We start from the raw sequence: 14184 nt of genomic DNA, 5'->3' as shown, positions 1-14184 counted from the left end.
AATTTAATATATAAGAGAATTTCAAAAGTATTTCCACTTTGACAGAATGAGAGATTCAGCTACTGAGAAAAAAAGCACACTAATTTCTATATCTTAATATATTTTACACGTTAAGGGTAAGACTTAAGGAGTGTACGGAGGTTCTGCACTATACAGAAGCACTGCAGCTGAAATCATTAGCCTGAAGATGCACACATTTGCATTAGCCTGCATTTGTTTATGTCTCCAGAAAACACAGTATGTATAATAAATTTTACCAGATACCTATACCTAGAACTAGCACCTCTTTTAGTTATATTGGCAGGTCTTCTAAATGTGAAAATTTAAGAACATAGATATACACTTTTTATGATCTAAGAAAAGCCATTGATTTCCACTGCTGAACTAAATTGATAGTTCTGACAGATCTTCATCATTTTTCACAGAACTGGGGAACCCAGCTGTGGGTCAGTCTGAATGGGGCTCACTTGCCTCTAAGTAGCCTTCTCAGGATGAGGTAGACAATGGTACACAGCAAACCTCCTCAGAAGCCAGAGAAGGCCACTGACATTCTTTGCTTGACAGTTCTGACTAGTGGAACAGTTCCCAGGGTATCTATGAGCTTACTGCTTTTCTAAAAAGCAGCCTTAGGCCCCTTCTACTTGCATTGTGAGCTGTGTTGCTGTCCTAAGTAACCTACAAAGGAAGATATTTTAAAATGGCAAAAGGTATCACTAGCCACCCCTGCCAGGCCTGGATTCTAGAAGAAGCCTAAACTCTACTTCAACATCCCTTACTGAATTCTTCTTAACCTGCACCTTTCAAAGTCAACTGCATCACGCACTGGTATTCAAATCAACCTTTTATTCATTTTAATATCACTCAGCCTCATGTATTTACTTACATGGTGACATCTCAAACTTGTTTCTCTACAGCGGTAAGATTAAATGTTATTTATTTAGAGAAAATTGCAAGACTATTCCATGTCATATGTTTGAACAAATTATTTCATGGTCTAACATGTACTTTCATTTGTCTAGTTTGAATTTTTATCCATCAATACTGTCTTATGTTAATATGTTCATACTCAGTGTATTATATTAACAAAATCTGTGCTCCAAGAGCTTCACAACAATTTTAAAATTAATGTATATGATCTGATGCCAGCAGTAAAACATAACCATCATCTTGCCTGTCAGAACATTTACTTATGTATTTTTACTAAATCTGGCAGTCAGAGACAACCCTGTCAACATGATTATTATGAGTTTGAAAGAAATAAAAAAATATTCATAGGAAATAAAACTTGATTTTACATGAGCTGTATCATTTATTCTGATGGATGATGACGTAAAAGGAAGGACGGATATCTGGATGTTGTTGGGGTTTCTTTCTCCACATTTAAACCCCTGTGCACTGAGATCAATCTCTGTGTGCAGTCATTTCTTTATACTTGCCCTTACACATGACAAAATATTCAAAAAATGTCTTTTTTAACTAACTAAAAAACATACATACATCGCATCATTAAAATACTTACTTAAAAATGATATGCTCTGAAGCAGCACTGTAGAATCATCTCCAATACGCAACTTCAAAGACTTTTTCATACTGTAACTACTGAGAAATTCCACCTCATATTTCATCTTCATCAAGAATGGTGCTGTAGTTCATAAAGAAAAATTTCGAGTTCCCTTTGTTCTGTGTCATCCTTCCCACCTGGTGCAGCCCTGGGCTGTTTCTTTCAGGTCAGCTTACATAGTCTTGAACCTTGCATTCCCAGAGTGCACCCAAGGTCACTGCAGCAGCAACAGGCCTGCTCTAATTGCACCCAAGTGGACTGACTCAGGACTTTGCCTGGAACACTGTTTGAAGACCTCAGTTTGCCGAATAGGCCAGGAGCTGCTCCGTGAGTTAAACAGCGTACAAATATACTAGTTGATTTGTCAACTCTTCAGACTCATCTTCCAAAGAGGCACTTTGGCTAGTACTGGTCTAAGGTGTTTCACTGTGAGCGGACTTGATAGACATTAATCTGAATGTTCCTCTGTGCTAAACCTGCTAATAAATATTAGGCTACCAAATGTTTTAATTGCTGGAATTGTTTCAGATAAACACCATCATTTTACAGATGGAGAACAAAAATAAGGCTCGTTTCATGTCTGACTTTTGTTTCACGCTGTTACAGCTAGACATGTATTTAATTTATCTTTAATGCTCGTAGTGATATTACTGACTGAAAGAATATAGACATAGTGCTTTGCTGCTAAGGTGTATTACTTTTTTTTTCCTTTATGTCTTTCTGTTATTATTCTCCTGTGCCTAGGACATCCATCCATTTACTAAATTCATATTGTTACCTGATGATACATATTTTCATTTGGTCTAATCTTGATCAGTACATATTTATTGAACAACCACCTTAATGCTGCCTTATAAAAGCTGCGAACGTGTTAATGGAAGGTCTCCGTGCTGAGATAATCAAAACCACTAATGAATGTCATTTACAATTAATTACTGTCATTGTGTACTTAGGTAATTATTCATTCACCAAATATGAAAAACAAATCTGTTTGTGTACTCAACATATGGTGATATTTGGATAAAGAGTGAGTAATCTCCCTTAGAATAGACTCACTATGACCCAACAGAACCCTCTACAATAAAACTAACTGTGACATACCAGGAGCTCAATCCGTATCATCAAAAGGAGTTTCAGTTCTAGCTTCACTGGGAACCAAACTGGCTTATAATTAGTTTTCACAAACCCTTATCAGTATAGATTAAACTAGCAGCATGTTGACAGCATGCAGCATTTCCCTATACACTTCCCACACAGAGATACAACACTGTAAATAATACCATCCAGTGAATCTGGATATTACAAATTCCTTGTGAAATCTGATGCTCTTACAGCACTGCTCTATGGTCAGACAGGCAGGAACATAGAGCTACATGACTGCAAGATGCTGTATCCATGACTGATGATAAATGTAGAAAACAGACCACATCTGGCTTCAGGTTTACGGGATTCTTCACAGATTGACCAGAGACAGCCATTGAAGGCAGAATAGCTGAGGCACCAATATGTACAGAAATGTGATTTTGATAACTCTATTTGGTACGATGGTTCTTTCTCTATGATAAATGGAATGAACGTATCACAGTGCTGTATAAGCATCCTCAAAAAAAAAAACCTGTTGCTCTTTTCACTGAATGTTGTCAACAACAACAACAACAAAAAGACTGAAAACCAAAAGAAAATCCCTACTTCTTCAAACTGCTGGAAAGCCTATAGAGTTGACCACAACTCTCTGACAGAACGCAACACAACTCTCCTGCCAGAGTCTACATCCTGACACAAACAAACAAGGCAATAATGAACACTTGGCTGTAGGCTTGAAATTTTTTTTTTAAATGTTGACTTTTATTTATTTCAGGAAGACAGAAACCATGCACAGTAATGGCATATTAGAAGCTTTTCTGTCAAGAGTTGGCGCATTAAAACTGAAGTGAATGCTTCACTGTAATTATATTAATTACTGCTTTTCCAAAATCTTCAAATTTTTTAAATTAAATTTATTTAAGCAGTACCAATTCCACAGAATTAAGTTAGTTCCATTAGTGTAAGCCGAGCAAAAACTACCTGAAGTCTTTCTTGGCATAAGTCTATTAAATTACACACATGGAATGACATGCAGAGTTGAATCTGGCACTGGGTCTTTTTTCTCCATTCCCTATAATGATTTATTTTAAATACTCCATCCAAATAACCAAAGAAGTACTTTTGCTACAATATTCTTCCACATGTATCTGTTTCTACACAATGGCTTTTTCTATTCCAGATGAAAGTTTTTCGCCTTATCAGTATTCAGGAAGCATTTGCTTTATTCTAAAAACATGTAGTTCAAGATTTCAAGAATGTGTTCAGCTATGTTCCATACTGTCTCTGGCTTTCAGGCAGATAGGACGTTCCAAGATGGTTGTCCTGCCCTTTCTTTTCACATCTTCTGTCTTGGCCAGAAAGAAGTAAAGTTCTGGCACTCGGCAGTTCACACTACTCCACATATGTACAGGCAACAGGTAAAGGCAACGCAAAGTGTCCATATGCTGAGGAACTTACAGCTTTCTCAGATCCTATTCTCAGATCATGAGCTTTCACATTGTCCTGTTTCAGTGCTAGGCTAAATAACACCATGTGAACCCCTTATTCTGCTACCAATTACTCTTCCACAGTGCCCCACACTCAATTTTTAAAAACACTCAGCAGCAGTACTGCAAACCCTTACTCTTCACCACAACTATATACTTAGACCTCTTTCCACTAGAGCCAGTTAGTCACAAACGTTCCTGATAGTAACTATGCCAACGTAACTATACCCTACAAAGTCTTATTGCAGACACAAGGCACAAATGTAAACTGTGATTTGCATTACTGCCACTTCTCCTGAGGGTTTAAAATTGGTTGAGCTGCTTGATGAGAGCCACATTTCACTACTCTATAGCACTGACACAGATGGATTCCCAAGCTACCTGCCTTCTCTCTCTTCACAATGCACTTTTTGCTTCTCTGTTAATCTTCCTGTAATTGTGTGTGCCTGTGGCAGGTTTAAAATCAATATAGTGAGGCTTTATGCAGGGAGACTGTAGGACTGGAATTTACTCCCTGAGACCCTTGTCAGGTCACAAGGTTGACCCTGCACTTCTTTTGGCCCTCTTCCATATCCTTGCCTTTGCGCAACTTCAGCACAAGTGCAGGCAATACTTCCATATCGCACCAAGCATATGGATCCTGTATTTTCTTGTCAGCAGGTCAAATATTGCTTTCAGACGCCTGCATAGACTTCACCTGTTCCAATAAGTATCTTATATATCACAGAGTTCAGCCCACATAGACAGCCATGAGCAAAACTGAAAGGCAGATGTACATCCTTATGAAGAGAAGAAATCCCTTCAGGATTTCACCTTATTTTACCACGTCATACTCATAATTAGCACCTCATTAAGTGTTTTTAATCTACAGAACTCCAGCACTCATTAGCACTACCAAATTAGTCAAACTCAGATGTAGGTAGTTATCCCAGCCATTGCATATATAGAGTAAGGCTACAGAAAAGTTGCATGATTTGCTTAAATTTGTATGTATCCAGGAGCAGAACTCAAATGTCTTGCCACCTAAATCTCAACTATAGCTATCTAATCATACTCCCTGTTCCCAGAAGCAGTTCCTGCCCCTTCCTCATGCTTCCAAAATGGCAATCTCTGTGAACCATGGTGTTTAAGAAACTTTGGTTTCTATGCCCTCATAAGGATGAATCTCATTTTTGGACACTGGACAACTTGGTCTGCCCCTCTGCCACAAATATAATTGCAACTTCATCATGTGTGAGACCAACAGGATAAAGGTGTAATTTCTGAGGCAGCCTCCATGCCAAACTGATCAAGGATAAAAGACCCAAAGGCAAGTTGCTCAACAAGGTGGTTCAGAACAGGTAACTCGTTGATGGGTGAGAGAGAACTTTGTCTTATCTTACTTGCTTCCTTTGCCAGTTATGACCTACTTCTTCCCTCAGGGTACACAGAGACTCATTTACAAACTCAGTGAATGCCAAATCAGTGCAGTTACACTTCCCTTAATGCTGACATCATCTCACATCTGCTCTCTCATTCACTTAGACTAGCATTTATACTATCACAGGATCCAGAACATGGTATATCTGGCACTGTAAGACGCCTACTGCTGCAGAAACAAGGGCTAGGAAAGCTTTATTTCTGTGTAATACCATCGCTGTAACTATTCCATCCTCAAGCAAAGCAGACTGAAGTGTTTGGTAAAGGAACCAACAGCAAAAAACCCAAAGAGAATAGAGAAGTAGTAGTACTAAACACCAACTTTACTTTTCTGCCTACCTTCACTTCATAAATACCAGCATCAAGTTATTGTACACTTTCCATGGGAAAAGTTGTATGACACAAGCACAAAAAATTTGTAGAACTTAAAGTGTGAAGTTTATACACAATGATTATACAAATTAAGTCCCAATCCAGCAAATACTTCTGCATTACTTGAGTGCTTAAGCTTGGTAACATTAGTAAGCATGGTTACTTTCAATAAAAAAGAAAGCAGTTATTTAAGTGTCTGCAAATGAGGGGAGAGATTTTGTGTGGTGGGAGCTAGAGTTGTTTGTACTGCTTTAGGCTGATAGATACTTTTTTTTTAATTTGCCCAAAGCCTATCTATACACATGCATCTCCGTGCACACAATATCGTATCTCCTGTACAAAAGGAATATACTTTTATACTATAATGCAAAAAGTTTTAGCCATTTTTTATCAAAAACATGTCCTTAAAATTACTTAATTGCAATTATGTAACAATACTGTTGAAAGACGGTGCATTCCAGATTAAACTAAATATTCATTTTACATAAGATTTTGAAAAATTTTGAAAGAAAGGCTTTTAAACAATTTATAATATACACAGTGCTTTAGCCTGTGTAATGAGATAGTGTAGCAGAACATCTTAGTGAAACTATTCCACACAAATGAGTTGATAATTGGGAGAGGGGATAATTGTTTTAGAATTATTCAAGACCTTGATCCAACAAACATTTGCACATGTGATTTCAGTGGAACCATTCCTGACACGGAATCACGGAATTTTCAGAGTTGGAACGGACCTCTAGAGATCATCTAGTCCAACTCCCAAAGTTAACACTAAAGTAAAGTATCTGGATAAGTATTTGCAGGACTGGAGCCAAATCATACAATTGGGCCCAAACTAAGAACCCATTTGTTACCAATAAAATCTTAATTTGGGAGTGGCTGATTATTATAATTATCACTGTTGGATAACGCTACGCTTCAGAATAATTATTTTCTGCAGCAGCGTCTAGCCATGAAAATACAACTTGTCCTTTCTAGGATGGACCTTAGTGCTGTGAACCCCAAAGCTTATAGCTAAAACTTAGTAAAACATAGCAAAATAATAAAACTGGAAGGCGATACAGAATGCACTGCTTTAGCAAAGGCCTTATCAAGATGGGGACATACTGTACCAGCTCCTGGGGATCAGCACTGCTATCCCGTTTTATTCTTGTTTGGAGTTCCAGGTATTGCTGGTGCCTAGTAGAATACTAGCCGGCTTTTTGCTCTCTCAGCTTGAGTGATCACGCCTCTCTGAGCAGCAGCTTACGGGCTTTTTTTCATCTAAATGGCAAAGACGCTCCAGGATGGTATTTCTACTTGGGTTCTGCTATTTTAATACTCATTCCAAGGTCTCCAATTCAAAAATTCCAAGCTGTTTTCCCTAGGCTTTTAGGAAAAAAAAAGCATGCGTCTTGGCAAGCACTAAAAACAAGGGGTACCAAGAGTTACTGTCATCTATAGTCAAAGCTGTTCATTGTCTTAGTTTTGTGCATTTTTCATTTAAACCTTGATTCCAAGAGAGAGAAGAGGATAGCACTCATTCAACAAGTAACAGTAACATCATTTCAGGCCCATACCCCTCCCCAACTGCATTTATTTTTCTTATAATTCTCCAGGCATTAAATTTCTCACATCTGATCATCAGTAAAATTGCACAGAAGTTTCTCAGGTCTTCTCAGTAAACAGTACAGGGCATGGAGCATAAGGATTTGCCACATGAATTGCTAAATCTCTGAGAAGTACGCATGCTTTGATCACATCTCATTCTTTTTAAAGACGTTAGGGTATTTTTTTCTAACTGAAGTCTAAAACTGTTTTGGTATGTCAAAAACACCACATCATTTCTGCCCTCAGTCAGTGTACTTCGAGCCAAAGGAACCACACCTTATTTACCATGATTTTTACTGGGAAAAGAATCAGATTTGCTGGACAGTTCAAGGAAGGAAGTCAGGGAAAATATCATTAATTGTATTAATCAAGACCATTTAAATAACCAACAGAGAATTATGAAAGCAGTGCATGCAGATGAAATATTATCTTGGCCAACAAACAGAATAAAAGTAAGCAATCTGGACTGCTGCAAAATTGGTAGCAATTTTAAACATCTGAAAGACAAATGACATCGGAGAAAAGACTGGGTTAACAAGGGAGCACTTTGAGGAAAGTCTAATCTCCGCTGGCATGCTGACTGGGAAGGTCAGCCCAGTGCACGCGTTCTCAGCTGGAGTCAGGCTCCCTCTGCCCGGCCAATTGTCCTATGCACTTCAGATACCAAACCAAATTGAAGGTGCCTTCACCCTGCCAGCTCCTTATATTCTACCAGCTTAAAGACAGCTTCCCTTTCCCTGTCAATATATGCAGCATTTCCACAGAGCAAGTGTTACAAAGGAGAGAGGTAGCGTGTGAGTGCCTTTTTCCCCCCTTCTGAGCAGCACAAGGCTCTTTAGGAAGCAGTGTAAAGAGTTATTTTTAGCACTGCATTCTCAAGTGGGAAGAGTGACATTCTCTTCTTAAAACACATTTTTAATCCAAATTTTTCACAAAGAAACTAACTTTGAGTTGACACCTAATGTTTTGAAATTTAAAGCAAATCACTCAAAAACTGGCAAACATGAACTTTAAATAGTTTGTTACTTCTTCAGTTTTTATGTAACTCTAATTTATCTATGTGTACATTTTACCTTTGCATAACTACTATTGCCACGAGTAGAGAGGAACTTGCCCTGTTTTCTTTTCTAAAGGGGGTTTTAACACTAAATTCTAAATCCAGAACCTGTATTTACCTTCGTCCTCAAGTGGGACAAGACTCAGATTATTAACTGAAATCACATGGCAATCATTTAATTTATTTCTACTCGAAAGGTGCAAAAATGGTTTATAAAGTTTGTAGCTATGTAAAGAAGTACTTTCTAACAAAAAGCAGACTAACTACCTAACACCTAAATATTGTCAAGGGATCTGGAAGTTTTAAGAGACCTTGTAAAGCTTACTTCTTCATAAGAAGATACCTTGCTGTTTGATATCTTCGAAAAAACTATGGTCATTACCAATATACCTTAGATGAAGATGCAGACAAGACTTGAGTTTGCACTGAGATCAGAATGACTAAAATAGTGCAAATTTACCCCCAAAAGTTGGTCTTAATGTTTTTGAGTACTCCTGACACAGAAACAACTATCTTTCTTATTTCAGAAGTGTAGTTAAATTCTGGGAAAATACTTTTTAACCTTCTAAAAGTAAACAATTTTTTTCTCCCAAATTCTTTGTTATTTTTTTTTCTGTTTAGTAGTCTTAAACACTTTCAGATACCCTACAGAGTTGTGACTGTGCTCTATAGGAATATTTATCATCAAATACAGTATTACGGCAATGAACAAAGCAGAAGGCCACAATTTATTTGAAGATTAATATGTTAGGAACCTTAAAATATGCATTGATTTCTTCTTCATAGGTTTTACTATAATACTATCAATGTTATCATAGTTTTGAGAAGTATTTTTTCTTAATAAATTATTTCTGTAGAATTAAAAATTCTACAAATCATGTTTTCCCAAATGTTACTATGCATATTTACAATGTACTCAAAATGAAACATTTTAATGCAAATAACACGTATCCCAAAATAACTCATTAAGTAAACTGTAATGCAAAAGTCAAGATCCCATATGCTGCAATATTTATACATGTATGTATGCATGTCTATGTCAATCTAAGATGGTAACATTATGAAAATATTCCACTTAATATTCCACTTAAAATATTCCACTAAGTTTATCATCGAGAGGTTTTGATCACAAAGAAGACAGCATCTGAACTGTTAGACAGCCCTGGAACTTATAATGAGTTTACTTTTCTGTGCTATCCAGGCACATAACAGAGAACCTACAAAACCTTAAGGGCTATCTTCTATATTGTCATCGCATGAGATATGGAAACAGATTTTTTTATATACTCGTCATACTAAATATTCTTGAACAGGCATTGCCAAATTTTACACTATTTTTAATGAGTAATTATTTAGGAGAAGTAGGGTGAGCCTGTGGTTGAAGAACGGAGTTGGGATAAGGCATTCTGGCTTTAACTACTGGCTTTGTCATAAACTTTACCTCTAACTTTGAGCAAGCCCTTCCTTCTTTGCCTCAGTTTTCCACATCACAGTAAATGGTAACAATATTTCACTAACTCACAGGCTTGGTTTGAGAATTAATGAGGATCCCACGTGCAAAAGACCTGTAGATCCTGGCTTCTTCTTTTCGCTGTGTACTGATAGGGAAGTGACATGTTCTTAATTTGAAACAGAGACTCAGTGCTGCCCTTCATCAGCACATGGATTTCACATTTATATCAAAAGGAATTGCATTAAATACATTGGGTACATTAGTTAGCCTACAAGTAAATGAAGAAAAAGGAATGGAAAGAAACTCCTGGATTCTCCTTGTCTGTTCTTTAAAAGTCCAACAGTTCATGGCAGCAGACACATAATCATAAATAAAAAGATATTTGATGGGAAGCAAGAATTGCTGCCTGGTAATATAAATGAGAATGCAGAAATGTGTAGCAGGTCCATCTGTAGACTACATTTAGCTCTGCTGCAAGAGCACCATCATAAAAAACAAGCAAAATTCAGTCACCATAATATATCATGCTCTGTACACATTTGTCCCAACATAGAACACAATTTCCAGTGCACACGAAGAAAGTTTCTTTTCTTTTTCTTTGAAAGTGTCCAGAGAACATAAAAATGACAGAAATTTAGAAAAAAACAACTTTAAAAATCAAAACTTAACACAAGGTAGTACTGCAGACTGTTTTTGGCCAGATGTGTCTACTGTGCAAGAACAGAATCGACTAGAGAAGATGGTTTTTGTTTTTGCTAGAGTCAATGTGACTACATAGATTTTATCTCCCACTTTAATCTGAACTAAAATTGTCACAGCGCAAAAAGACATTTCTGTTTTTCTGGGGAAAAAAAAAAAAAAAAAAACCCGAGGAAAATCTGGTTGGCCTCTACCAAGCTCAGGGAGGCAAACATCTCTGTAACAAGCAGGCATGTTTTAAAATTTGCCATTGCTTATCCATCTACAGAAAATGAGACTTGACAGTTCTTTACAGAAGGCAGGCAGGAGCTACAACTCTGCATAATTAGGCAATAATTAATCAATCCAAGGATAACAGCCTGGTAAATCTGGAAAAGGGTAAGTATAGCTGCCTATGTGTAGGAAGCAGTCTTTTATACTGTTATACTGCATGTCTTTTACACTGTTATACTGCGTGTATGCAGCCTTGGTTGTTTAAAAGTCTGCCTGTCCCACAGTGGGGCTTTTTAATTGAGGGTGTATGCTACCGAACAGCACAGAATTCTTGACTAGAGAAAGACATTCCCTTGCTGAAGGACAAGAGGATTTAAAAACAAAAGTGTGGACCAGATCACAATACTACGGAGAAGCAGGTTACTGGAGGTATGTATCTTTTCAACAGCAGAAGACCACAGCAGTGGTATTTTGACATCATCATGCATGTTTATGTTCTCTTTTTCTTCATAAAACAGTCAAACAGTGGGTTCTCTAAAGTTTTTCCAGTTTTAGCACTCCTCCAAGCAACCATGAATTTAGGGCATCTACTTCTTGACACAGCGTACATACAACTTAAGTATGCCTTTACACCTTCTTAAGTATGCCTTTACACCTTTATCTATCTTTCTGCTTATGACTTTCCAAAGCACCAGAAAAAAATCTGTCTTGAGTATACCCAAAATCCTGACCTTCTACTTTTGAAACCAGTGGCAGACTTTGTATGTGTCTTAAAGACTGTATCTTTATTACATATAGTTCTGCTCTACTGTACATGGTCATTCAGTAATGCCAACTCCTGCCTCTTAACATTATTAATAGCTTTGACTTTGAAATGTTTATGATAAAGTAAGCTAAAACTGACCTTATTAAGATAAATTTCAGAGCAGTATTTACATACGTAATGTTTAGAAAAGTCTTTCAGCGGCACATCCTCTTTCTAAACCACTGCTATTTTCACTAAACTAAGCCCTGCTTAGATTTTATTGGTTGCACTTCATTTCTACCTTGCCTATGTTGTCATGTTTATATTTCTCGTAGAAAGGTCACTTCTAATTTAGTTTCATCTACTTTCTCAGGTGCAACATATGTTTTATGTCCTTTGAAGTATGGTATGAACAGAGAAGTGAGCTCAGAATTATCACTTTCACACCTCAGACACACAATACTGTGAAAGCATCTTTACAGTAACCATAGTAGCAAGCATGTCAACGGCACGTCAAAATATACAGATGGACAAACACATTCAGAAACTGACATACTGTATGCTGGATATGGAGGATAAGTATGAAATTAACAAGCTACTGGACATGCAACCACAAAGAACTGTATGAAATCAGCAAGGAAGGCACTTAAACAACACTTTTAATGCACCGACACAAAATCAAGAGAGGCTAAAGGACGACCCTTCTGCCAAAAAGAAGGGGACACGAAGAAAAAGTTTCCTCACGGTTTAGGATGGGGATTTTTTTGTTTGTTTGTTTGTTTTTGTTAATACAAAGTTTCTCCGTTCTCACCGCCTCTGTCCCTACACGCCGTGATTCAGCGCGCCGGAGATGCAGAAGAGATTCCGAGCACCGCAGCCCGGCCCGGTGGAAGGGAAGGAGGGGAGTGGTGGGGTGGTGGATATGCCCGGTCAGGCGGGTCCTTTTGGGGGCAGCGGCTCGGGGCACACACAAGCCACCTGCCCGCCGCGGCGGCAGCGCGGGGCCGCCCGGGCACCGCACCGCTCTGCCGGCACTGCCCGCCTCCCGGCAGCTCGCTTTTATTTATCGCCTTTGCTCGACCCGAGAGGAGATCTGTTAAAGATTAAATCAGCAGCAACCGCAGTTCAAAGCCCTGTCCCGGGAAGCAAAGGTGAAGATAACGTCCCTGCAGATCAAATCGAGTTTCTGCTGTTGCAATCGCTTTTAATTACCCTCTAAACGGCACATCACACAGCCATCCTCCGGGCGCCGGACCGGGCACCGAGATAGCGAGATACCTATAAACGCTTTACAACCCGCCCGCTGATTAAAAAGCGATTAGAAACTTATTTGAAGTCGGGTGTTTTCTATAGGCAGCGGCGCGGCCACGCACCGGCCCCGCCGCGCCTCCTGTCACCGCCGGGGGCCGGCCCGGGTCCTCCCGCGGGGCCGCCCCGCCGCTGCCGGCCCGCCGGTGCCCCCCCTCCCCCGGTTGCCCCGCACTTACAGGTAGGAGGTGAAGACGCTGAGGTTGGCGGGCACGGCCGTGAGCCCCAAGTCGGAGCAGTCGGCGCGGACGAGCATGCCCTCCTGCTCGCAGCGGCACGGCGCCGGGCAGCCCCGCGGGCGCTGCCCGCCGCCCCGCGCCCCCCGCCGTAGTCCCGGCAGGCAGAAGAGGAGAAGAAGAAGAAAAGCGCGGGCAGAGCGCGACATCGCCATGGGGCCCGGGGGGGTACCTAGAGCCGCGGGGCGGCCGCTCTCATGCCCCGCGGCGCGGCACGGCACGGCGGGGGGGGGAAAGCGGGCGCCCGCCTGGGCTCGGGGAGCTGCTGCTGCGGCCGCCGCCGCCGCGCCGCTGTCTGTGGTAGCATCTCAGCTTACACGCTGCTTTAAAGCCCTGGAGCCGGCACTGCGCGCCCGCTGACGCCGCCCCAGCCTTGCCCGCCGTAGCGCGGCGGGCCCTGCCCGCGCCGCCGTACGAGCGGGCGGGCGGGGGCGGCCGCGGACCCGGCGGGCGGGCGGGGAGGCGGGAGGCGGGGGGGGGGGGATCCCCCCCGGCTCCCGCCTCCCCGCCCGCCCGCCCGCCGGGCCCGCGACTGCCGCGCCTCGGGGCTCGTCTCATGGCAGTGATCTCCCCTCACAGAGGTGATCTCTCCTCCGGGCGGTGATCTCCCCTCACAGAGGTGATCTCCCCTTAGGGCGAGAGTGTTCCCTCATGGAAGTGATTTCCCTTCAGGGCGGTGATCTCCCCTCAGGGAAGGGGCGCGCGCGGTGGACGTTTCTGGAAGGCAGCGGGGCGGGCGGCAGAGACTCCTTATTCTTCCTTCTCCCCCCCACCCCCCCTTCCCCCCAGGGGAAACCGGCTTCGCAGGAGCCCGCCAGAGGAGACCTCTTGAGCTGTCCCCCCAGCCAGCTTCTCGCCAGAGGTTTCTGCTCCTCAGGTTGTGCGGAAAGTGGCCGTCGGGCTACTCTTCTCTGCCTGGGTATGCCAGAGCCATTGGTGAGGGAAAGGTGAGGATGGC

General features: G+C 41.1%; 1 protein-coding gene across 1 annotated transcript in view; it reads right to left on the bottom strand.

Annotated features, from left to right (window-relative positions):
* LGR5 (leucine rich repeat containing G protein-coupled receptor 5) overlaps nucleotides 1–13381 on the bottom strand; it is a gene marked incomplete at both ends in the record, with an annotated part of 93222 nt that extends 79841 nt beyond the window's left edge. Inside the window, one exon of the mRNA XM_082482270.1 lies at nucleotides 13170–13381. Coding sequence (XP_082338396.1) covers nucleotides 13170–13381 — 212 coding nt within the window. The remainder of the gene's footprint in view (nucleotides 1–13169) is intronic.
* Nucleotides 13382–14184: the final 803 nt, after the last annotated feature.

Source organism: Vanellus vanellus (genome assembly GCF_965231255.1).
Source record: "Vanellus vanellus genome assembly, chromosome: 1".
NCBI lineage: Eukaryota > Metazoa > Chordata > Aves > Charadriiformes > Charadriidae > Vanellus > Vanellus vanellus.
The sequence above is the reverse complement of the archived record's forward strand: the minus strand, read 5'-3'. Positions and strand labels throughout refer to the sequence as shown.